This window comes from Lathyrus oleraceus, chromosome 4 (genome assembly GCF_024323335.1).
Source record: "Lathyrus oleraceus cultivar Zhongwan6 chromosome 4, CAAS_Psat_ZW6_1.0, whole genome shotgun sequence".
In the NCBI taxonomy this organism is placed as follows: Eukaryota; Viridiplantae; Streptophyta; class Magnoliopsida; order Fabales; family Fabaceae; genus Lathyrus; species Lathyrus oleraceus.
In genome coordinates, this window is record NC_066582.1 from 311,629,272 (window position 1) to 311,656,217 (window position 26,946).

At 38.4% G+C, this 26,946-nt stretch overlaps 1 protein-coding gene across 2 annotated transcripts; it reads right to left on the reverse strand.

Moving 5' to 3' along the window:
• On the reverse strand, positions 1-26,946 carry LOC127075271 (uncharacterized). Of its 2 annotated transcripts, none has more exons than XM_051016761.1 (14): positions 26,530-26,946; positions 26,381-26,443; positions 14,271-14,705; positions 14,038-14,109; positions 13,069-13,194; positions 12,725-12,937; positions 3,546-3,593; positions 2,110-2,271; positions 1,768-1,929; positions 1,303-1,396; positions 1,092-1,210; positions 932-976; positions 433-759; positions 1-342 (listed from the first exon to the last, which is right to left on the reverse strand). In XM_051016761.1, the coding sequence occupies exons 1-13, from the start codon at positions 26,857-26,859 to the stop codon at positions 526-528; spliced, it is 2,103 nt and encodes a 700-aa protein (XP_050872718.1). In that variant the 5' UTR covers positions 26,860-26,946; the 3' UTR covers positions 1-342; positions 433-525. The 2 variants fall into 2 exon arrangements, with proteins under 2 accessions (XP_050872718.1, XP_050872719.1); XM_051016762.1 differs by having other exon boundaries at positions 1-322; positions 26,530-26,922.

Genomic DNA, 26,946 nt, shown 5'->3' on the forward strand with positions numbered 1-26,946 from the left:
TGTTTGAAGCATCATTTTCGATCAAAAAATTGTATGTTAAATTACTGAAAACATGACCATGCAACTGACATTTGGTGTTTCACCGTGCCAAATGCATTTTTGCAACTACTAATTTCTGTTTCCAGATAATTCGAGTAGCTATATACATGTTTTGTCAAGCTGATCATCATCTAAAATCGTAGCTGCCGCGTTCTGTAAGGTCCTTGCTTCAACTTCAAAAGGAAGCATGCAAGCATCGGGTACGCTATTCTACGATCATTGGGGAAAAGGCAGCAACAGGAATGAAGTTTGAAAGTGTTAATTCCTGTCTCGGCGAATCTGTCTGGAGGACAACATTGTTAGCTGCACAATATCAACAGAGATACCAGTTGACATCAGTGCCGCTTCCATGAAAAGCTGAAGCTGACAATAAGTGTAGAATCATAGCATTACCTCAAATGTTCTGGGGTGTAACTAGGATACAAAACCTCTTTTCTGCTATTTACTGTTTTGAGCTTTTAGATATCTCAAGAAAATTGATTTCAATTAGTACTTCACGAGACCAGCATTATGAGCCTTGCCCAGAACAGACTTAACATCTCCATGAAATAAGTTGAATTTTTTTGCCACAGCGAAACCAGCATTCATTCCATCTACCGCGGCACTAACGATACCACCAGCATAACCTGCTCCTTCACCAACTGGATATAGTCCTTTTACTGAAGTGCTTTCATAAGAGTCAATATCACGAGGAATTTGGATTGGTGAACTGGCCCTAGTCTGGAACAATACATTACTTAGGGAAAAGGAACAATGGTGGAGAAGCAAAGTCACAGTAATCACAATAATATGACTACAGACTGAACCATGAGCTAGGGAATTTTAGTGGAAATGTACATATTGAGGCATTATTGATAGTAGACCAAATTGAAAAATAGATTATTTTAAGTACCTCTACACCATGAAGGAGAGCTTCGTTGCAGATAAACCCTGGTAACTGAAAAGTGTGGAAGTTCAAATTTAAAAAGGAAAAATGAGGAAATTTTTAGATCAACTCTGATGGAAAACTTTGACTATGATATCCTAATTTGTAGGATATGGAAAGTGCAAACCTCTTGCTCAAACATTACAAGTGAATGCTTCAAAGCTTCACTTATGTTTGTCGGAAATAGCTGATGAAGATTTGATGCCTTCACACCCAAGCGATAACTTGACGGCGGAACAGATGTAACTGCCACAAACTAGTTAAGCTAAGTTCATCTACAGCCAGAGCCTGAGTAACATATAAACGGTATTATGGTAATTAATTGTCCATAATTTTACCTGACAACTTATTCTCAAGAAAGTCTGGAACTGTCTGGACAGGCACAACAAACTTTCCTCCTCCCATTATAGCAGCTCTTCGTTCAAACTCTCTCTAAATAATAGTATTAGTATTAGACAAAACAGGCAATGTCAAATTTATAAAATTTAGGACTCTGCTATACGGCCATCAGGAACAAGGACAATGTTGTTCAACAAAATTTCATAAGATGCAATAGTGGTCCATTTCCAAATCATTTATGCTTATTAACAGAGTGTGAACTTATATACTCTACTGCTTAATAATTAAATAGTTAAATATATTATGGAAAAACTGAACAATGAAGCCCCCCACATTTTTACTTCACACTTTGCTTTTGATAAATATAAAGATGAAAATGGGAATAAAGTAAAAAGGACATTTAATGACAAGTTTTAAATTCAAAGCATATGAACACGTCAAGCATGACAAGAATTCAAACCAACCTGAAATTCGACACCAGCAAGTGGACCATAATAATTCAAAGCTTCAAAATCATTCTTTGTAACTGATACAACAAGTGCAGCATTTGCCCACCTAGATGCTCGCCGGGAAAATGACATGCCATTGATGCATATTTCAGATGGATTTGTACTTGTCAGAACAACCTATAAGTTCCAATATTCCATACATCACTACCAGTTGATTACTTAGAGAAATTAAAACAAAGAATAATACTTTTAAAGGTGACACTTTAAATCAATCAGCACAATATGTTCACGGAACCAGCACTGCAAAGAGGTTAGGTTCCAATTAATCTAATATGCAAGTAAAAGGAGAATGCTTACCTGCCCACCTGGACACATGCAAAAAGAGTAGCAACTACGATTTTCCACGTTTGAATCGGATGATTCATTGAAATCGTTTTTGTCAATATAATTGGCAAGTTTGTAATCTGCAACTGGGACTTTACCACGTCCACGACAAACTTCAGATGCCAGTTCAGCATACTGCACATTTAAATTTGCATGCATCATAATCATAACAAAGAAATAAAAGTCTGATAAACAGCTTTTTTGATAAACAGAAGAATATCAGAAATTGAAGGATCATATAATTCCTTGTTTATTCTAACACACATAATAGATGAAAAAGGGATGTATTACAAAATAGATGTAGATGGCATCCTTAGTAGAGTTGGGTCGGGCACTCAAACCTTTGTTAGGTCTCATTCCCTTAAAATCTAAGTACCATATTTTGTTCTCTAATTCTCTTCAGTCAAATGGGTTGGTGTGGAGAGATAGGTTTGGTGGTCAATGGGGACCTGGTTTGGAATCTTAAGTGCAGGAGATCATTTTTTTTAGAGAGATACATGTGTTTGAGAATCTTCTCTCTCTGCTTCGAGATGTCATTCTTTTCCTAAAAAGTGATAAGTGGATGTGAAAGCATACTAGAGAGAGTTCTTTCTCAGTTGCCTCTGCTTCCCATGTTCATAGGGTTAGTGCTATCTCTACTTCGGTTACTCTTCCAACTAAGAACTTGACCTCCACCTTATATGAGCTAGTTCGTCTCCTTCTAAGGTCTTGGTCTTCTCTTGCCAATTTTTGCAAGACAGACTCCCTTCAAGAGAGAACTTGTCTAAAAGAGGGGTGATTACTGACCCTAGTCAGATTTCTTACGCCTTGTGCGAGGCCTTGGTTGAGTCAATTTCCTATCTTTTTATTACATGTGAGCTAGCCTTGTTGTCGGTGTCGTATAGAATGTTTCAGTGGTTGGGATGCAGTTAACTATTCTTAATGATCCTAAGGTTCTGTTTGAATATTTTCTTTCTTTAAAGGATACAATAAGTATAGGGGTGTTTTTCTTATGTTTTGACACATTTTAGTCTGGTTCATTTGGAAAGCCCGTAACTATTTCATCTTTGAGGGAGTTACAAAAACAGTGAAAGAGGTGGAGGAGAAGAGTATTTTTTTACCTAAAAATAGTTTCTTGGTAGATCAGGGGTGAACTCTTGTACTTTCTCTTACCGACTTCAGAACCCTAGCCTCTGCCTCCACCAACAGCGGACCGAGTGTTTACTTTGATTATATATATATATATATATATATATATATATATATATATATATATATATATATATATATATATATATATATATATCACTTTCTCTTAATCTATATGGCATCCTAATTATATATTGATGGAGTGGAGAAGAAGCAATAACCTTAGGTATATATATACTTATGAAAACACAAGGGTGCAGTTTTTTTTAATATATACAAACCTGTATTCTGTTTATTAGCTCCTGAGGATGCTCAATCCGTAGCCCTACCTGTTTACAATGTATAAAAGGGGGCTTTAAAAAAGGAAGAAAGAGATTGAAAATCTTGACATAAACAAATGTAAAAGCAAACATCATATTATCATTTGATTCCTCTAAATACTAAAATGAACAAATCGGCCATAACAGGGTGCACCATGTTACAATAACAAATATGAACTTGGCCAATCTACAACTTTCCATGAGAATTGGGCCTGCCTTAAGGATCAGATCTACATAAGCTTCTCCTGATTTAAATTAGAATTTTGCCAACCTACATTAAACAGTGGCAAGTCTTTCAAAGTTATTGACATGTCATGTGATTCCTGTCGGTATGTTTAACATTTTGGTAGTTATTATTCAAGTCATGTACATCGCTGGCTACATTCCCTTTGGACTTGGTTCTTGGACCTAACTCAACCCTTCAAACCGGTTGGTAGAGTCAGGACTGCCTCCACTTATAACCACATGTTCAGGTCATATATTATTCATATATTACCCGATATGGGACTCTTAACAATAACATTCCCTGATGATGATTATTCTTAATGTAATTGAATGTTTTAAATAGAAAATAGATCATAGTTGTAAGTTATCTTCAAGTCCTCTTATCAAGAAATCAAAAATCAATATGGTGTTCATAATTGCATTTTACAAAGAGATAATGCCCCTGATCATTTATCTAAACGAATTACAAAATTTAATGGTTTTTTATGGAAACATTCATCATCTTGTACTCATCATCATGCCCCTCAACAAAATACTGTGTACTCGTGCCCCTCAACAAAATGGGATCTCTAAACAAAAACAAAAAATAGACAGCTTACTGAAACCACTTTCATTTCAAGGATAACATAATCAATTTCGGGGTGATGTTTGTGCATGCTACTTCCTAACTTTAAAATTCTATTCTCTCATCGCTACTTGTTGGATATGAAAGGTTTAAGTGGGGAATTGGAAAGAATTATTGGCATTAAGTTGAAAATAAATAAGCATAAATAAGAGCTGACGAGGGTAGAGGTGAATTTGAAAAAGTTTATTAAAATCCCACATTGGAGGAATACCACACTTTAATAGTGCTTATAAATCGGACGTTTTGACTCTTGGGGCGTGCCCTAAGAGATACGCAATTTTGTGAAAGGGTGAAGATGCACCAGCACCCCCATGAACAATCACGTGCGCCCGCCGTCCGGCCGGCTCGCCTCCGGCCAGTTGGGTGAACCATTATATTTTATACCCGAAATGGTAAAAATTATCTAACATTATGTAATATTAATTAATTTAATTACTAGTGTGTGTTGTAAATTATTAATCATTATTAATTAATTATTGTTGTGCTGTAAATTAATTAATTATTAATTAATAACGGTAACCCTAGTTTTTGACCAAGCTTCCCCAATTTTGTCTTGCCTACCAGGTTTCCATGTTTTCTTATTGACCAAGTTCCATAACGGCTACTTTTGGTCCGCTCCATCTCCCCCCAGTTTTCTCTCATTCGGGTCAGATTTTCGTCTATAAATAGAGGCTTCTCACTATGCTTCATCTCAAAATTTATTGTTCTGTTTTTGTTTTCGGGTGGCTTCTTCGTGCCATCTACAGCTGGTATAAAAACCAGATACTCAAAGTGATATTCATACCATACCTGCGTCGCGATTAGATCTGTATTCGATAACCAAATACACTACTCAGTTTTATTACCTCGTCTAAGCTCCAGTGTTTACCTGCTTAAATCTTTAGGCCTACAAGTTTTATCATAATCTCGACTTGGATTTTTATATTTTGTCATTATCTTGGTTTGGATCTTGAAAAACTCTCACTTATCTCTCACAAGTGTTCCTTCCTAGGTTGCTTTTGGCCTAGGAAAGGCTACAAATGGTACTCTTGGTTATTAACTGGTTTTGTCTGATGTTACATTCTTTTAGTATGTTACTTTTTTTCACAAAGCCATCTTCTCTGTGTTTGTTCTACATGCCTCTAAATATGTCTCTCCTAATTCATCAATTTATCAATTCCTCAACCTTCAATACTAGTTGTATGAATATCGGCGATATCTATCTTTACCACTCCATCCAGGCAAAATTGTTGTAATTTGTAGTTAAATTTAACTTTTAATGGAAAAGTTAATGTACTTATAGTCAAACCCCTTTGATTTCCAAAGGCGTGGCCAAGACTACGGTGACACTTGCTCATGCCAAAATGCTTTCCACGGTAGCTATTCGTCCTTGGCCTTTTTACTAGCTTGAGATAAAAATTGCTTACCTAATTGTGACCCAATAGGAGTTTACATGGAACAATTTTTGAACTTGTTTGTTCAAGGGGAGTCTTAGTCTTCATAAATCTTTATATTAGTGGTGGCAAAATGGACCCGATCCCATTAGACATGCTCGTTTTGTCCATATTTTAGTGCGGAATGGACTAAGGGTTTAGTCCCGCACCCTCTAATGTGTCTGTCCGGCCTCATCTTATTATTTTTACCGGTCTCATCCTATTATTTTTAAGGGCTTTTGCGGACGCAGACATTAAAATATGTTTTTACATTTTTAAACTTAAAAAAATATGGTCACTTTTGTTTAATGGGATGATTTTGAGTTCTTGGACTGCGGGGTTAACACTTTTGTTTAACATTTTGGCATGATTTTGAGTGATGTTGATCACTTAGTGTTCTATAGTTATTCATTCGCCCGACTTATTTGCTTGACCCTATACGTTGATGATATGGTCACTACAGAGGTAGTGATTACTATGGTAGTAAAGCAATATCTTTGCCATCAGTTTCAAACAAATGATCTTGACAAACTTCATTGCTTCTTGAGGTTAAAGGTTGCATTGCAATGACATTGTGATTTCTCTACCATGTTAGGGTGAGCTTCTTTCAGTTTAACACATGGGCAATGCAACCTGAAAGAATTGAGGCATTATAGATTCACTCAATTTTTTTTATCAACAAAAACAAACCTCGGGACACCCATGTGTTAAATTGAAAAGCTTATTTATTCCATTTAAGAAGGTGGCTATTTAAAAGCCTTACATAACATAATCACAAAACAATCTCTACTAACCTAAAAAATAGGACTTCCTACAAACTAGGACATTAACGTTAACAAATCTTCCCTTAAACTAAGTAGATTACTTAGTTTACTTCACATATTCCAAGTAACTCTCTAAGCTTCTGAAACTGTTCTAACTTGAGGGGCTTTGTTAGGATATCAGCAATTTGATCTTGTGAGCCACAATGAACTAAACATATTGCTCCTTCCTTGCATAAATCTCTTCAAAAATGGAATCGAACTGCAATATGCTTACTCCTTCTGTGCAGTACCGGATTTTTGGATAATTTTATTGTTGAACTATTATCACAAAAAATGGTTGTGCACTCATTATTGTCACAGCCAAGCTTTTTAAGAACCATTTTCATCCAAATCGCTTGACAAGCACATGCCGCCGCTGCTACGTATTCAGCCTCCGTTGTTGACAATGTCACAATTGGTTGCTTTCTAGAAGACCAAGCTACTGCTCCTAAACTGATCATGAAAGTATATCCTAAAATGCTCTTTCTATCCTCCAAACATCCCGCGTAGTCATTGTCGCTGTAGGCAGTCAACATGCTACTTACTCCTTTCTGATATAAAATGCCAAAGCTGGTAGTTCCCTTTACGTACCTTAGCACCCTTTTTGCAGCCATAAGATGAAGTTCTGTAGGTTGAGACATGTACCTACTAATTAAGCTCACTGCATACATCAAGTCTGGACGAGTTGATGTTAAGTAAATCAAGCTCCCAACTAGCAGCTTGTAGAAAGTGCTTTCAACCTTAACTCCATTCTCATCTTTCGAAATTTTGAAACCAGGAATTATAGGATTTAAAACAGCATTGCATTCTTCCATTTGAAATCTTTTAAGTATCTCCCCTGCATACTTCTTTTGGCTAATGAAAACACCTCAATACCAAGGAAATACCTCATTTTTCCTAAGTCCGACATATCGAACTCCTTCATCATTGATTTCTTAAATTCCCCCATCATTGATTCATCATTTCCAGTATATATTAAATCATCAACATATAAACTTACAATCAAAAGTTTACCTTGAATGTTGGTTTTAACGAACAAAGTCTGCTCGCTGGAACACTTTTCAAATCCCTCCCTTAAGAAATGTGCTTCGATGCGGCTAAACCAAGCTCGAGGAACTTGTTTGAGTCCATAGAGAGCTTTTCTGAGCTTGTACACTTTGTGAGGTTCACCTTTCTTCACAAAACCAAGGGGCTGCTCTACATAGACATCCTCCATTAACTCGCCATGTAAGAATGCAGATTTGACGTCCAGTTGATATACCTTTCATTCCTTCTGAGCAGCTAGTGCAAGAATAATTCTGAGAGTGTCCATTCGAGCCACTGGTGCGAAGACTTCAGCATAATCAATTCCATATCGCTGCACATATCCTTTGGCGACCAAGCGGGCTTTAAATTTCTCCACTTCACCATGCTCATTCAGTTTCGTTTTGAAAATCCATTTTACTCCAATCTGCATTGCGCCTTTTGGTAAATCAGTGAGAAACCATGTATTGTTCTTTTCCATGCTCTTGATTTCAACCTCCATAGCTTTCTTCCAATGTTCACTTTTCACAGCTTCTTCAAAATTATCAGGGTCTGAATTTGTACCTACTACAAAATTAATTACATCATCTGAAAAACCTTCTCCACTCACATAATCATTCATCCAGGTAGGTAGGTTGTCTCCTGTTTCGTGCTTCTGGACCGGAGTGTGAGAAAGTGTTGAAATTTGACGGTTGTGTTGTTGCATTAGTTGTCCCAATTTCATCTTCAAAAACAGCAGCATTATCATCAAAATTTGGATTTGCAGCCTCCAAGTCACCATCAATTTCATCTTCTACCGTTACTTCATCTTCATTTTCTCCCCATTCAAGCTCAACAAGTATATGCTGCTTGTAGCTCTTATCCCAATCCCATTTTTTCTTCTCTTCAAACCCAACATCTCTATTGATTACTACCTTCTTTGTCACGGGATCATATATCTTGTATCCTTTCGATTCATCGCTAATTCCCAATAGAATATCACTTGTACTTTTGCTGTCCAACTTCGTTCTTTTTGCGTCTGGTACATGTATGTGACACACACATCCAAAGACCCTGAGGTGTTCAACTGATGGCTTTGCTCCACTCCAAACTTCTTCTGGGGTTGTATCTTTTAAGGCTACAGTGGGGCATCGATTGAGCACATAAACTGTCCACTTCACTGCTTCAGGCCAAAAAGGTTTTGGAATACCTTTTTCAGACAACATGCTCCTTACATAGTTCATCATTGTACGATTTTTTCTTTCAGCGACTCCGTTTTGTGTATGCCGTCGTAAGTTGTCTTTTAATTCCATTGTCTTTACAGAAATCGTTGAACTCAATAGAGGTGAATTCCCTTCGTCGATCTGTTCGTAGGCATTTGATAAAAAGACTTGTTTCTTTCTCAACAAATGTCTTAAATATTTTGAATACAGCAAATGCATTTGACTTTGCACGCAAAACATACGACCAAGCATAGCACATATTTTCTTTCACGGTTAGAAATAGGTGAAATTGGACCACACAAGTTAGCGTGAATAAGTTCTAACCTTTGTGCTTCTTTTTGGAACGGGCTCCCTATGTTGTTTTCCCTTCAAACAGTCTACACAGACTTCATCTGAGATTGTCAATTGAGGTAAACCATGCACCATCTTCTTACTCTGCAACTTTTGGAGATTTGTGTTGCTGATATGTCCCAATCTGCAGTGCCAGAGGTGTGAAAGGTCCTCGCTTGCTGCATTGAAACATATTTCCTGTTTTGATTTGAGGGACACTGATAGCATCTTGGCTACCAAGATGAACATCCGATTTGCCGTCATTTTGGTTTGAATGATCAAACCTCTACGTGGATGAAAGATTTTGCACATTCCAGCTTCTATAAGGATGGAAAGACCTCTTTCTTGGAGTTGTCCAATGCTTAAAAGATTATTTTTGAGTTCAGGAACACTAAAAGTCATCTCCGACATTGAAATTAACATCATCAACCTCCATTTTGATGCTTCCTTTGCCGGAAACATGCATTCTTGTATCGTTGCCCAGCTTCACAGTTTGTTGAGAGACACTTCCAAACTCATAAAATAGAGCTTTGTTACCACACATGTGATTACTACAGCCTGAATCCAAAAACTAAATTTCTTCTCGCTTTGCTCCAATTTCATCGACATATGCCATCAGCAACATCTCCTCCTTCTCGTCTAGCTCTGCGTAATTTGAATGTTTTCCCAAGGTAGGGCATTCATATTGGAAGTGGCCAAAATTATGACACCGGTAACATTCCACATTAGCTTTGTTTAGATATGTTCTCCCTCTTCCCGACCTCCTCTACTTTCCCCTCTTCCTCTGCCTCTACCTCTTTCTGATCTCCCTTCATGAGTCACTTTCAGCAATACTTGTTCTTCTCCGTCAACATTCTTCATTCTCAGTTCATGGATTTGCTTTGAAGTTCATCAACGGTAAGAGTGTCGACGTTGCTGGATTCTTCAATGGAGCAAAGGACATAATTAAATTTTGGTACAAGGGATCTGAGAATCTTCCCTGTAATATCCCTTTCTTGTACTATTTCTCCACATGCTTTCATATGTTTGGCAATGGAAAGAGTTTGCCCGAAATAGGCATTGACAGTCTCTCCCTCCTTCATTCTGAGCATTTCAAACTCAGACTTCAATGTTTGCAATTGAGCCTTCTTCACCCTCGTGGAACCCTTGAACTTTTGTTTCATAGAGTCCCAAATTTGCTTGGAAGTATCATCATTGAGTATGGTCTCTAAGATTTCTCTATCAATTGCTTGATACAAATAGTTCTTTATCTTCATGTCTTTCAACCGTTGCTCCTCTATCACCTTCATTTCTGCTTTTGTCGCGTGAGTGCCTTCTGGAACCGTGTTGATTCCCTTCTCAATAAGGGTCCAATATTCCTTTGCACGAAGAAAATTCTCCATCAGTTTTGCCCAATGCTCATAGTACCCATCGGATTTTGGAATCGCCAGTTGCACAAACTTCCCATTGGTACTGCTACTCTCAGCCATCTCTGCTCTTTTGTACCGATAATATCCCTCTCACTCAGTGTTTCACTCTTTGCTAAAGCTTTCTATCAGGCCCTAATTGTTGAGCTCTGATACCAGATGTTAAACTGAAAAGCTTATTTATTCCATTTGAGAAGGTGACTTTGTTGAGCTCTGATACCAGATGTTAAACTGAAAAGCTTATTTATTCCATTTGAGAAGGTGGCTATTTAAAAGCCTTACATAGCAGAATCACAAAACAATCTTTACTAACCTAAAAAATAGGGTTTCCTACATACTAGGCAATTTATTAGCAACATAGAAAATAACTCCTACAAACTAGGACATTAACGTTAACACCATGCCCCTTGTCCACACTCTGGGAATCATGTATAAAACTGAAGCGACAATTCCTGAAATCCATTCAGACCGTCTCCATCTCCAAACTTTTCTACGGCTAGAAATACATGAAAAGATTTTGGTGATTTAAGAATTATATCACCTTGATTGATGTCTCATGCAATAGGTCCCTAATGAAAATTTTTTTCAGTAACTGCAAACTATTCACAGTGAGGAAAGGACAAGGTAAAACTTTAGGGGGTTATTAATTATCAATACCGTATTAGTTGAGGGAGTAAAAGATGATTATTAATTAGTGAGTTTATAGCGAGATAATATGGTAATGTCGTCTATACATAAGAGGGACGGAAAGAGATAATTAGGCAGTCATTGAGTGGATTGAGGCCATCATTGTGAGGTTGCAAATCCTTTGTTTGACTCTTCAGTTTTGTAACTAATAATAAATTTTTAGGAGTTAGTGGGAAATTATTAGAATAATTATATTATTAATTAAGAGTTATTAGGTTTAGAATAAATAAGGGAAGACATTGGGGAGTTGATCAACTTGGAATTGAATAGGAAAAGGGACCATTTTGACATTGGGAGATGCAGACCCTCGAAGTTCTGTGATACTATTTTATAATTCAAAGGGGTTTTTCCTAGTTCCCTTTATATATCAGTTGGTTCCTATCAACTGGTATCAGAGCAATTTTGATCCAGAAATATTCTACCGTTGTGCTGGAAATTTTGGCATAAATATGGCTGCTGATTTGATTCCAAGATTTGATGGAAGAGAGGCCTATTGGTGGTTGATCCAGGCAGAACAATATTTTGGGTCAAGAAGAATGAGTGAAGAGATGAAGCTTGAGTGGGCTGCTACATTTGCATTGAGAGGAGATGCTCTTGATTGGTGGATCTCTTAGAAGGAGAGTCATCAAAATACTTGTTGGTAGAATTTTGTAAAGACCATTCTCAAGAAATTCCAACCAGAAGTTTGGGATTGTCTATTGGAGTCTGAAAACGAAACCCAGGAAATCCAAGGCAGCGATGAAATTCAAGAACCAACAACATCTCCAACTGAAGAAAAGAATAGTGGTAAAGTTGAAGATTCACAAATCCAACAATACAGTGAAAAAGAAGTTTGTAAAGTAGATATCAAATCTGATTGCGAGTACAACTCACCCTTTATTTTTCAAATTATGGGATCCAGGAGGATACATTTTTCCTACACTATATTTCTTTCACCTTGAGGACAAGGTGAATCTTTAGGGGGGAGTATTGTTAGACTCTTCAGTTTTGTAACTGATATTAAATTATTAGGAGTTAGTGGAAAATTATTAGAATAATTATATTATTAATTAAGAGCGTTTAGGTTTAAAATAAATAGGGGAAGATAGGGGGAGTTGATTAATTTGGAATTGAATAGGAAAAGGGACCATTTTGGCATTGGGAGGTGCAGACCCTGGATGTTCCTCGAAGTTCTGCGATACTATTTTGTAATTCAAAGAGGTTTTCCCTATTTTCCTTTATATATCAGTTGGTTTCTATCATCTTTGAAGCTCTGTATTATTGTTAAGTAACCAAGGAGATTTTCCCTAACTCCTTGATATAATAGACAAGCATTTTATACATATCACACCAGATAGACAAAGCTTACATGAGAAAAGGCAACAACAAGTGTCACAATTTCCATAAATTGAAATTAGGATTAAAAGATTAAGTATAAGTAAACTCACAGCAAAATCTCTCTGTAGTAATTCCACATTGTGAGTAAGAAGCATTTGATATACATCACGGGCAGAATGACCCACCGCCAGAATAACTGCATCACATTCTAACTTTTGGCTTCTTAAACGCAATTCATCAGCTGATTCTGATACCATAACCCCGAGGACATGTCCATCTTCTATATGTAGATCATCTACTCGTGTTCCAAACTTAATGGTTACCTGCAAAAGAAAGAAGCAGCACTGTTAATTGGATAGTATGAAGACAACTGCAAAAGGAAAATAACTGTGCAAGATACAAAATTACACCAACACTAATTTGTTTTTAATGCAAACAAGTTAATGGAACTCACACCCAAATCTTGGAGATGTCGCCTGAAGTTGCGAAGTAATGGAACCAACCTATCTGTTCCTAAGTGAGGTTTTCCATCAATCAATATCTTTTTGTTAGCTCCAAACTGCACTAGAGTTTTCATAACCTAAAATGAAGATATCAAGTCAACCATTCCATGAGTTAGAAAGTTAGGCATAAGGACATAATAGATCAATTAAAACAACAGAAATCTTGTTGATCTAGTAATAATCAGAGTTACTAATAGTGTATAACGGAGCGGAACGGCCAACCCCAAAAGTGGGATAGCGAATAGCGGAATAAGCTTTTGTACTAATAATTATATAATAATCTACAAAAACATGTCATATAATTAATGTAAAACTAAACAAATAACACAATACTCAAAAGATTTATAAAATCCAATGTCAAAAAACAATGCTTAATCAAGTTTCAAAACATTATAGAAAATTCAAAAGATAGTAGAAGATTCAAAACATCACATCTTAAAATTCAAACTTAGTACAAACATAGAAATCATAGGATCATCAACATCACTCCTTAAGAGTGATAGTTTGAGTTGCAATGCTTTCGGATGTGAGCGTAACTGGAGCATCTTTGAGCATGTAAGTATTACTAAGATATTAAAGTATCTTACATTTAAGTATTATTAAATTAATACTTCAAATTATTGTATTTTAGATTCATTCCAAGAAGAGAAATAAGTTGGGGCATCAAAGGTTGCAAGACTTGGTTTTCATTAAGTATAACCGAGCTTTGATTGAAAGATTTAAAATTCGGGACAAGATTGATCCTATGATTTTTGGCAAATTTAATTATCGCATTGAATAGTTGGTGGTTGAGATGGGAGAGATAGGAGAATATGATGAACCTGTAGAAGAATAGAATACTTGGTTCATGAAAATGATGATTTAATATGGTGAACATGTAGAAGATATATATAGTCATCTTAAGTTCAAGTGAAACTAACCGCAATGACACTGCCACTATTGCGTCCAATTCTAGTTACCAACTTTCCATCACTCCAGGTACCTGCACCACCCTGCCACACATAAGTCCTTGATAAATGACAGTAACAAATATCCAAAAACAACACTACTTTAAGTCAGAAGCGGTGAATGATGCAACCAAGAATGCAACAAAGTCTATTATACAGATAAAATAAACCATCACTTTGAAATAAATAAAGATGAATAGTACAACCTCCCCAAAGCAGAAGTTACTTTCCGATTCTAAAATTCTCCGAACTATAAGACTACCAATATCACGCCCCCTCTTTTCAACTGGTTGACCTCTTTCTATTAGTGTGACATCTGCACCGAGCTCCGCAAGAACAAGAGCAGCAAATAGCCCAGAAGGCCCAGTACCCACTATAGCAATTTTTGGCTTTTTGGTATCCTGCTTTTTGTTCAACTTTTTTGAGAAGATGCTGTGTCCATTTTCCCCTTTGACTGCACCTTCACTATTTTCTTTACAGTCTTGTATAATACTCATCAGATCGCCAAAATCTCTTCCCTCATGCACACGTTCCACAAGGCCAACTTTAGGTTGCAGCTGAGAAATAAAGTCCCAAGAACGAGGCTCTAGGCTGAGGAGTTTCTGGACATCCATGTCGACAATATGCACAAATTTGGGCTCCTTTATTGATTCATAAAAACCATCAATAAAACATTATAAGTATATGCAAGTGCAACAATGACAGAAACTGTACCATAATATAAAACGGGAATTCTGTTGTTACAGGCCAATATTCAGATGAACTTTTAAAATATTATACACATGAAAAGAGGTTTTAGCTACTTCCATTCGCAACCATGTACTTTATTTTGGGTGACATGCATATCCTTATAGGTCAAAACCAAAGAGTTAAAAAATATACTAATTAACTCATAGATTTAACCTGAGACATAAGAGTCCAAATCTGCACCAAGCTAGCATTTTCTGTTTCCGGTTTTTTTTTTTTAACTTTTAATAATAATACCACAAGTGTTAAATAAAAAAGGTTCATGACTATGGTAGATATGGCAAATGTTATGAGAGGACACGTAAGAGGAGAGAGGGAGGAATAACTCACACATAAAACAAATTTTGTTAGAGCTGCACATGGGTTGGCCATGTGGCTACAGTTATGTGGAGAGAGAATCTAGATCTCAGAGAATAAATCATGAGGGAAGGTTTCATTTTGCTTATGCATGTTTTGAGTGGAGAAAATCCCTAGGAGAGATAGGCCTCTCGAAGTGCCTCTTTTTCAGCTTTCTATTTCTCTTTTTCTAAGCCTTGGTTGCGTCATCTTGTGAATGGTCTTTCCACGAAGAATCATGGAAAACAGAGGATGGACAACCTGGAAGGAACGATGGAACAGATTCGACAGCTGGTGATGGAGCAACAATCACGACCGCAGGTCACGCTGGAGCAAATTCAACAGCTGATTCAAGAGCAACATGCTCGAAATCACGTGCGACACAAACGACTACGAGGGAGGGGCTACGAGGACGACGAGGATGGTGAAGGGAGTGAACGGAGTACGATTTCGCAAGAGTCACGACCACGCCATCGTCGTCATGGAGGGGGAAGCGGAACCATACTGTTTGGAAGTAGAAGGAGGTTGGAAATCCCAATCTTCAAGGGGGAAGATGCGTATGGTTGGTTAGTACGAATTGAAAGGTATTTCCACTTGAATGGAGTAAGGGTACGGGATAAGTTGGAAGCAGTGGTGTTGGCTATGGAAGACAAGGCGTTGAACTGATATCAATGGTGGGAAGAACAAGCACTATTGAGAACTTGGGATTATTAGAATAGAATACTCTACAGTTTGTTTTATTCTCTTATCGTGTGTATTACTTTGTTAGGGCACAGCTGTAAGTTTGATAGTGAGTTGTCCTCTCTGTGATAACAAACTATTCCAGCTATATATAGCTACTGATTGTTTTCTATTTTAATATGAATGAAATACAAATCAGTTCATTCTCTCTCTTTCTATTATCTTAACATGGTATCTTGAGCCTTTCTTTCCCGTGCTCCCATGGCTTCTCCCTTCAATTCCAAGGGCGGTTTTCTCTCTCCTCACATCAAACTTTCGCATCTCATCTCTGTCAAGCTTGATGAGAAAAACTTCAAGCAATGGAAACAGCAGATTAAAGGTGTGATTCGCGGTCACAAACTGCAACGATTTGTGACGACGCCGCTTGTTCCTCCGCGCTTCCTTCCGGAGCAGATCCGGTCACCGGTGGTGCGAATCCTTCATATCTTGACTGGGAACAGCAAGATGCGCTCATCTGCACCTGGCTCCTCTCTACAATCTCTGATTCCATTCTTCCGAAACTGGTTGATTGCACGTACTCATGGCAAGTGTGGTCTGAAGTTCAACGTTACTTCAACACCTTGCTCACTACCAAGGCGCGTCAACTCCGATCGGAACTTCGCAATCTCACCAAAGGTTCGCGCACGATAACTGAATTCATGATTCGTGTTCGTGACATCAGTGAATCTCTGGTATCCATTGGTGATCCTGTTCCTCAGCGAAATCTCATCGAAATAGTTCTCGATGCTCTTCCTGAAGAGTATGATCCTATTGTTGTTGCGATGAACAGCAAAGAGGATCTCAGTACGATAGAAGAGCTTGAATCGAGTCTCCTTGCTCATGAATCGCGTCTGGAGAAGAATCGTAAAGTTGTGGTTACTGAACCTATTTCGGTGAATCTTGCTCAAACACCACCGTCTTCTCAGTCGTTCTCGACTGAAGCTTTTGGTGTGGATACTGCCTCCAATTTTCCGGTTGGTACTAGTCATGTTAACGCCAACGCTGACAGTAATGGTTATGGATCTCGTGGTGGTCGATCTGGCCGTGGCGGTGGAAGATTTGGACGTGGAGGTGGTAGATCTGGTAAAGTTTCTTGTCAAATCTGCCACAAACCTGGCCATGAAGCATCTATATGCTATCATAGGTACTCATCTTCAGGTGCTCCGTCCTATCCTTCACCAAGAACTCCCTTCAATCCTTTCATGATGATGCCACACTCACCATATCCTCCTCCTGCCTTTGGTTATGCTCCTGCACCAAGACCTACACCGCCAAGGCAACCTCAACCTCAACCTTTCTTAGCAGGTTCTGATCCCAGCTTTAACAACCAATGGTGGTATCCGGATTCAGGTGCTTCGCACCATGTCACGCCTGAGATTTCAAATTTGTCTGATGCATCTTCACTGCCTGGAACTGAACAAGTGTTCATGGGGAATGGTCAAGGTTTGTTTATTGATTCTGTAGGTTCCATGAGTTTTCCTTCTTCTAATCACTCTAACTCCTCATTAATCTTGCATAATCTTCTTCTTGTTCCTCACATAACTAAAAATCTTATCAGTGTCAGCAAATTTGCTCAGGATAATCGTGTCTATTTTGAATTCCATCCTCAATTTTGTGTTGTAAAATCGCAGGATTCTTCTGAAATTCTTCTTCATGGCACTGTTGGAGCTGATGGACTCTACAAATTTGCCAAGCCCATTGCCTCTATGTCCAAGTCTATTAGTTCTAAGCCTCCTAGTTCTAATTTCTGTTCTAAGTTTAGTTCTCATTGTAATCCTGTTGCTTCTAGCAACTGTCTATCCTATTGGAATGATGATTTTCACAATAATGAAATTGCTTCTACCTCTATTTTTCATTCCTCTCCTGCTGTGCATTTATCTACTGCTCCTAATTCCTACTCTACTTCAGTCATGCATAATTCTGCTCCTATATCTAGTAGCAAATATGCATTATGGCATACTAGGCTTGGTCACCCTCATCACCATGCACTTCTTGAAGTTCTAAAACTTTGTCAAATTCCTATCCCTCAAAAGCCTCCCACTGATCTGTGTTTTACCTGCTGTTTAGGCAAGTCTCACAGACTGCCATCCACACTGTCCAATACCACATTCACTTGTCCCTTTGAACTTGTTGTGTGTGACCTTTGGGGCCCTACACCCATGGTATCCTCAGGGGGTTACTCTTATTTTCTGACCTGTGTTGATGCCTTCTCAGGATTTGTTTGGGTTTTCCCTTTAAAACTAAAATCTGACACCCTCACTCAATTCATTCATTTTAAGTCTATGGTTGAACTTCAGTTCAACTGTAAAATCAAAGGTATCCAAAGTGATGGAGGTGGTGAGTTCAAGCCTCTCACCAAATTTCTTGCTCCCTTAGGTATTACTCATAGGTTCTCTTGTCCTTACACTCACCATCAAAATGGCATAGTGGAAAGGAAACATCGTCATATAGTTGAAACAGGACTTGCTCTCCTTGCTCATTCTAAACTTCCTTTCAAGTATTGGGATCATTCATTTGTCACTGCTGCCTACCTTATCAATAGGTTACCTAGTGCTTCACTTCAAAATAAATCTCCTTATTCCATCTTAATGAACAAATCTCCTGACTACTCTTCCCTTAGAGCCTTTGGCTGTGCCTGTTTTCCTTTCCTTAGACCCTATACCTCTCACAAACTTTCCTTTAGATCTCAGGAATGCATTTTCCTAGGGTACTCTTCTGTTCACAAAGGCTATAAATGCCTTTCAGCTGATGGACACATCTATATTTCTAAAGATGTTCAGTTCCATGAAGCTAGATTTCCCTATCCTGAGCTCTTTCCTAGTTCCTCTACTCCTGTTACTTCCACCACTTCTGCCTCTTGGTTTCCTCTGCTTCTCCTCCTATACCTACTTTTAATATTCCTCCACTGCAGCATGTTTCACCCACTGCTTCCTCTCAGCCATCTTCTTCTACTGCTGAGTCCCGCATTGCTGAAAACCCCCCCTCTTCCATTCCAACTCAGCCTATATCTCCTATTGTTTCTAATGCAGGCTCTCCTTCTTCTCCCATGCATCATTTTGCATTCTCTGATCTGGCTGAGGCCAACACCATTTCCCCTTCCTCAAACTCTCCTGACACCGCTTCTTCCCTTAATCCTGTCCCTATTCCTCCCATTCATCCTCTCAACATTCATCCTATGCTAACTCGTGCCAAAAATGGCATTATTCAGCCTAGAGTCAATCCTACCTTGCTCTTAACTCATATGGAACCTACCTCAATCAAGTAGGCTTTGGCTACTCCTCACTGGTTTCAGGCTATGCAAGATGAATATCAGGCCCTGTTGAAAAATCAGACTTGGTCTTTGGTGCCTCCATCTGAATCCAAGAAACCCATAGGCTGCAAATGGGTTTTTCGTGTAAAAGAAAACCCCGATGGTACCATTCTCAAATACAAGGCAAGGCTAGTTGCCAAAGGTTTTCACCAACAGGCTGGAAGTGATTTCTCAGAAACCTTTTCTCCAGTAGTGAAACCTGTTACCATCAGACTTGTGCTAACCCTTGCAGTCACAAATAACTGGCAGATGCAGCAAATTGATGTTAATAACGCATTCCTTAATGGGCTTCTTGAAGAAGAGGTGTATATGATACAACCTCCTGGTTTTGAGTCTACTGACAAGTCCTTGGTTTGCAAGCTGAACAAGGCTTTATATGGTCTAAAGCAGGCTCCCAGAGCCTGGTTTGACAGACTCAAGGGTTCCCTTCTGCATTATGGACTGCAACCTAGCAAGTGTGATCCAAGTCTGTTCTATCTTCACACCAGCAGCCTCATCATCATGGTCCTAGTCTATGTTGATGATATCATCATCACAGGGAATTCCACTTCCTATATTGCTCAACTTATTAAGAGTCTCAACTCTAATTTTGCTCTAAAAGATCTTGGTAAGTTGGATTATTTTTTAGGGATTGAAGCCTCCCATCTGCCTAATGGTTCTATCATTTTGTCTCAAACCAAGTATGTGAGTGACTTGCTTGCTAGAGTGAATATGGCTACAACTAATGTTATGCCTACACCTATGGTATCTAGCAGCAAATTGTCTAAGTTTGGGTCAGATACTGTTGCTGATCCCACCTTGTTTAGATCTATTGTTGGAGCATTGCAGTATGCAACCTTGACTAGGCCTGAACTGTCTTTTGCTGTTAACAAGGTGTGCCAATTTTTGTCCAACCCTTTGGAGGATCACTGGAAAGTTGTCAAGAGAATACTGAGGTATCTCAGTGGGACACTTCACTATGGCCTTCTCATTCAACCTGCACCTAAACAGCAACCTCTTTCTCTCTTAGGTTTTTGTGATGCAGACTGGGCTGCAGATCCTGATGACAGGAGATCAACCTCAGGAGCTTGTGTGTTTCTTGGGCCAAATCTGATTTCTTGGTGGTCAAAGAAGCAACAACTTGTGGCTAGATCAAGTGCTGAAGCAGAGTACAAGAGCATGGCCCAGCTTGCCTCTGAGATGTTGTGGGTTCAATCTCTGCTCACTGAATTACACTGCACTTTTCAGATTCCTAAGATCCTATTTGATAATCTAAGCACTGTTACTCTAGCTCACAACCCTGTACTTCATAACAGAACAAAACATATGGAATTAGATATTTTCTTCCTCAGAGAAAAGGTCATCAGCAAGAGATTAACTGTGGTTCATGTTCCTGCTCAAGATCAATGGGCAGATCCACTAACCAAACCTCTCTCTACTGGCAAATTTTTGCCTCTAAGAGACAAGCTAAGAGTTTTAAGTAAAAGGGAGTTACTGAAAACACCCTCTGATTCTAAGGGGGACTATTAGAATAGAATACTCTACAGTTTGTTTTATTCTCTTATCGTGTGTATTAGTTTGTTAGGGCACAGCTGTAAGTTTGATAGTGAGCTGTCCTCTCTATGATAACAAACTATTCCAGCTATATATAGCTACTGATTGTTTTCTATTTTAATATGAATGAAATACAAATCAGTTCATTCTCTCTCTTTCTATTATCTTAACAGGGATGAATTTAAATTGGCTGTGATGAGAAGGTTTCAACCGAGACTCTTACACAAACCCGATGGGACCTCTGCTAAGTTTTGTGGAATACATGGAGAAGTTTGAAATGATGGTAGCACCTTTACGAAGGGAGGAGAAGGTCATGTTGGATTCCATTTTTTTAATGGACTGAAGGAAGAAATTCAAGCAGAATTAAAGCTACATGAGAGTCAAGGTTTAGCTGAACTTATGGATAGAGTTTTACTTAGTGAGGAAAAGAATGAGGTTCTCACCAAAAAGGAAAGTTCATGGAGGGATAGAGGGGGAACTCTGAGGATCAAGGATCCTGGAGATTTTGGGGTTCTAAGAAGGAGGGTGAGAAGGCTAATACTGGAGGGAATGAGAAATTTAAGGGGAGGAGGCTCAACCCTGCAGAACTGGAGGAAAGGAGTAAAAAAAGGGCTTTGTTTCAAATGTGGGGACAAATGGAACAGGGAACACATTTGCAGATTCAAGCATGTGAGTCTGAAACTATGTGAAGATAATAGTGAGGAAGAGGAAACAGAGGAAAACATAAGGATCCAACCACAGAAGATTGAGGAACGAGTGAAAAAATTGCAGACTTTGTAGTTGTCTATGCAAAGTAAGGAGAGTTTTACTTCCAATAAATCCTTCAAAATATGGATGAAAGTGAAAGACAAGGAGTTGCTGACCTTGATTGACTCAGGAGCAACCAACAACTTTATTGACTCTAGGTTGGTGAAGGAGTTAGACTTGAAAGTAGTGGAAACCCCCACTTATGTGATTGAGGTGGGAAATGGAGAGAGAGTCAAAAATCAAGGGATTTGTGAAGGATTAACATTCGAGATGCAAGGAATGGAATGTTATCAACATTTCTTTTTTATGGACTTGGGAAGGTCGGATATGGTGCTAGGGATGGATTGGCTAGCTAGCCTAGGAAACATTGAGGCTAGCTTTGGAGATCTATGTTTGAAATGGGAGTGGGAGGGCCAGAAATACAAGATACAAGGGGATCCTGCTTTGTGCACCAGACAAGCTTCTTGGAAGGCTATGGTTAAAGCCTTGACTGATGAAGGGTTGGGATTCTACCTGCAAACCCTACAAACTGACATAGGGTTATCCCCTCCTGAGCTGACAGAATGGGGAGAAGTGTTAGATCCCTTTGAAGAGGTGTTCCACTTACCTACAGGCCTACCTCCTATGAGGGATCATGATCATGCTATTAGGCTTAAAACTGAGGATGTTATACTCAATCTCAGGCCCTATAGGTATCCTTTTTACCAGAAGAATGAGATTGAGAAGATAGTGAGAGATATGCTACAAGCTGGCATCATAAGGCATAACACCAGTCATTTTTCAAGTCCAGTTTTATTGGTGAAAAAGAAGGATGTAGGCTGGAGGTTCTACACTGACTATAGGGCTTTGAATAAGGTAACCATCCCTAACAAATTCTTTATACATGTCATTGAGGAGTTGTTAGATGAGCTAGGAGGTGTTGTGATTTTCTCTAAACTGGATTTAAAGTCTGAATATCATCAAATCAGGATGAAAGAGGAGGATGTTCCCAAGACTGCATTTAAAACCCATGAGGGTCACTATGACTACCTAATGATGCCCTTTGGGTTGACAAATGCCCCATCAACATTCCAAGCTTTAATCAATGAAGTATCGAGGCCTTATTTAAGAAAGTTTTGCTTGGTTTTCTTTGATGATATATTGATATACAGTAAGAGTATGGAGGAACATAAGGAACATCTAGCTATGATCTTAAAAGTGTTACTAGAACTGAAATTATATGCTAATAAGAAAAACTGTTCTTTTGGCCAAAAGGAGATTGAGTATTTGGGACACGCCATTTCTGGAAAGGGAGTATCAGTTGATCCCAAGAAAATAGGGGACATGCTCAAGTGGCCCATACCTAAGGATTTAAAAGGGTTGAGGGGATTCTTAGGTTTAACAGGGTACTATAGAAAATTTGTAAGAAACTATGGGAAGATTGCTTGGCCTCTAATCCAATTACTCAAGAAGGATAGCTTCAAGTGGAATCAAGAAGCTCAAGTGGCCTTTGAGGGGCTAAAAGTAGCTATGACCATTATCCCTGTCCTAGGTATGCCAGATTTTAACGAAGAGTTTGTATTGGAAACTGATGCCTATGGCAAAGGAATAGGAGTTGTCCTAATGCAGGAAGGAGGCCTATTTGTTATATGAGTCAGACTTTATCTGACAGGGCTCAACAAAAATCAGTTTATGAGAGGGAACTTATGGCTATTATGACTGTCATTCAAAAATGGTGACCCTATTTAATGGGCGGACACTTCAAGGTCCACATTGACCAGAAGAGTCTTAAATTCATCACTGAGCAAAGAATAATGGGGGAAGAACAGCAGAAATGGTTGTCCAAACTTTTAGGGTTTGACTTTGAGGTTAAGTACAAACCTGGAAGGGAAAACAATGCTGCAAATTCCTTATCTAGACAAATGCAGTATGCTCATATCACAACCATTCAGTGTGAAGCTTGGGAAGGGTTGGAAGATGAAGTACAGAAACATGATAAGTTGAAAGCTATTGTGCAGGTACTGGTATCAGACCCTTGTAGCCATAAAGGGTTTCAACTTAAAGGCGAGAGATTGTATCATGAAGGCGGAGTAGTGATTCCAAAGCAATCACCAAGAGTGGCTTGGATTCTCAATGAGTTTCATGATACAGTTGTAGGTGGACACTCTGGACACTTGAGGACTTACAAAAGGATTGCTAGTGTGGTGTATTGGGAAGGCATGAGAAAGAAAATCCAGGAATACGTGTAGGCTTGTGAAGTGTGCCAAAGGAACAAATATCAGACCTTGGCACCTGGAGGACTGCTCCAACCTTTGCCAATACCAACTCAGATGTGGAGTGATATATCCATGGATCTCATTGGAGGATTGCCTAAAGTTCAAGGAGTAGATACAGTCATGGTAGTAGTGGATAGGTTGACAAAATATGTTCATTTTCTACCTATCAGCCATCCTTACATAGCCAAGGAAATTGCAGAGTTGTTCATTCAGGAAGTGGTCAGATTACATGGATTCCCTAGCTCCATAGTATCTGACAGAGATAAAGTTTTTTTAATCAATTTTTTAGTCTGAATTGTTTAAATAAGCAGACACTAAATTGAAGTACAGCAGTGTATACCATCCTCAGTCAGATGGGCAAACTGAAGTAGTGAATACTCCCTCCGTTCCTTTTTAAGTGTTATTTTTTTGACTTTTTACACATATAAAAAAAGTTAATCATTATTGTTACTTTCCAAACAATAATTCTTCTTTTACCTATAATACCTTTAATTATTTATTACATTCATTTTATTTTTTCTCTCTCTGTAATAATTACTTAGGGGTAATTTTGACAAAAGTGCAATTAATACTACCTTGAACTTTGCAAGTGACAATTGAAAAGGAACAATTTTTTTTCAAGAAAGTGACACTTAAAAAGGAACGGAGGGACTAGATATTTAGAAACTTATCTAAGATGTGTGACTGGCTTGAAACCCAAGTAATGGCCTAAGTGGCTAGCTTAGGCAGAGTATTGGTATAACACCGATTATCATGCCTCCTTAAAGACTACTCCTTTTGAGGTTTTGTATGGTAAAGCCCCACCTGTGTTAGTAAAGGGAGACACCCATTTTTCAACAGTAGATGAGGTCAATAAGTTGATAGCTGGGAGGAATATGATGCTCAAGGAAATGAAGGAGCAGTTGCTTAAGGCTCAGGATGTTATGAGAAGCCAAGCCAATAAGCAGAGAAGACAGGTGGACTATGAGGTGAGGGAGATGGTATTCTTGAAGATTCAACCTTATAAGATGAAGAAATTAGCTAAGAGAGTGAATCAAAAACTAAGCCCTAGATACCATGGACCTTATGAGATACTGCAGAAGATAGGTGCAGTGGCCTACAAGCTGAAATTGCCTGAAGACACTAGGGTACATTCAGTCTTTCATGCCTCTCTATTAAAGAAAGTTGTCACACCTAATATGGAACCTCAGGCACTACCAGTGGCATCTGGAACCTACCCCTGAGAAAGTACTGGATGCTAGGACGAATGAGCAAGGAGGAGTTGAGGTTTTAGTGAAGTGGAAGAACCTGCCAGATTTTGAAAACTCGTGGGAATTAAGAGACAGAATAAGGACAGAATTTCCATCATCTCTCCTTGAGGTCAAAGAGAGTTTTGAAGGGGGGAGAATTGGTAGATATGGCAAATGTTATGAGAGGACACGTAAGAAGAGAGAGGGAGAAAGACTCACACATAAAACAAATTCTGTTAGAGTTGCACATGGGTTGGCCATGTGGCTACAGCTGCGTGGAGAGGGGAATCTAGATCTCAGAGAATAAATCATGAGGGAAGATTCCATTCTCCTTATGCATATTTTGAGCGGAGAAAATCCCTAGGAGCGATAGGCCTCTGGAAGTGCCTTTTTTCAGCTTTTTATTTCTCTTTTTCTACTATTCATGTACTATTAGATCCCATTTGAACTCTAGTACTTAATAATATTCTATTTTTTCTTCGAATCATTTTGTGTAATGTTTAATTTTCTCTTATATGCTAAGTTGATCAATTGATCTTATCAGACTACAAATGGGACTGCAACATGACTACATTCAAAGCCGGTACATTTGACTGCAATTATCAAGGGTCACGACACAATCACTACTTAAAACCTTGAATATGACTATGTTATTGCATTTTGTTTCCTAATTGTAAGGATGTGTAAAATAATTCTTCAGGGTCCGTTTACTTCTGGTGTTTATCGTTTCTGTTTCAACGCATAAAAAAATAAAAATTAGAGAATGAATTGTGGAATTTTTCGAAAACCCGTTTTAAAATAGATTGGATGTTTTGGAAACTCTGGAAAATTTCAAAACAGTGATTTCAGTGTTGTGGAAATGCATTCTCTCTAGTTGGCTTCCATCTTCATTATATCACAATTAAACAAGTATAATTCATAACCAAATGGCATTCCAACAGCCCCGAATATACTGACTCCCTGAATGCGTCGAAGGTATTTCATGATTGAAGGGGATCTGATTTCATATTTATCACTCAGATTTGGATTCAAAATAAATTTTTTGTAATTAAAAATAAAAAACAGAGAGCTATGAAAAAATAATAAATTAAACATAATGACAAGTGTCAGCGTCCCGGACACCCCTTTTTCAAAGGTGTGGGTGCCACAGAGACAGACAGAGAATATTCTCAACAACCAAAACATTTTCCTATCCCATAGAAGAAAATTACATACCTTCCTATTTTACAAAGCATTATCAAAACTCACATAATCGCTTCTCTAACAACGGATATGAACATAGGAAACACTAGAAGTAAACAACCCTAATACATTTGCTATTTCTTATACAGATTTGGAGGCAAATTGAAGTTTTTTGAAATTAAAAACTCAAATAGATATTCATCTAAAAAAACCAAAACATACTCCAATCCAAATCAATTCCGTGGAAAATTGCATACCTTCCTAGCATCAAAAGACTTTCTAACAACCGAGAAAGGTTCTCGCGGCAACATCGAAGCAACCTGAAACAAATTAAATCCTAATTCAAATTAAATGCAAAAAAAAAAACATCAAATAGAAAAGAAACTCAAAATGAAATTCTCATTACCGGAAACTTTAGAAGTTCGGCGATTACTTGAAGAAGTGCATCGGAAACTTCTAGAAAGTCTTTACCGGGATCCTGATTGAGTGGAACAGCGAGGTTGCATAGTCTCCATGTACCCTTGAATTTGGTCTTATCGTCATTAGAAGTAGACAAAAGGTCTTTGTGCTTTGATTTTAGCTTCTTCTTCTCTGACGGGTACCGTTGTTTGCCGGTTCTCTTGGTGGCACATTTTATGATATTTCTGTTGCGGTGTGTTTGGGTGTTCCGGTGACTGGGAGTGGAAAACCAGAAAGCAGTGTGTAGCTTCGAAGAGGAGGAGGGAAGAAGAAGCATGGTGTGGTGTGGGTGCTGGTGAGTGAGCTTAACTGCTCTGTGGTTTGTTGGGGTTTGGATATGGGGTGGGTTTGTTATTAAATTATT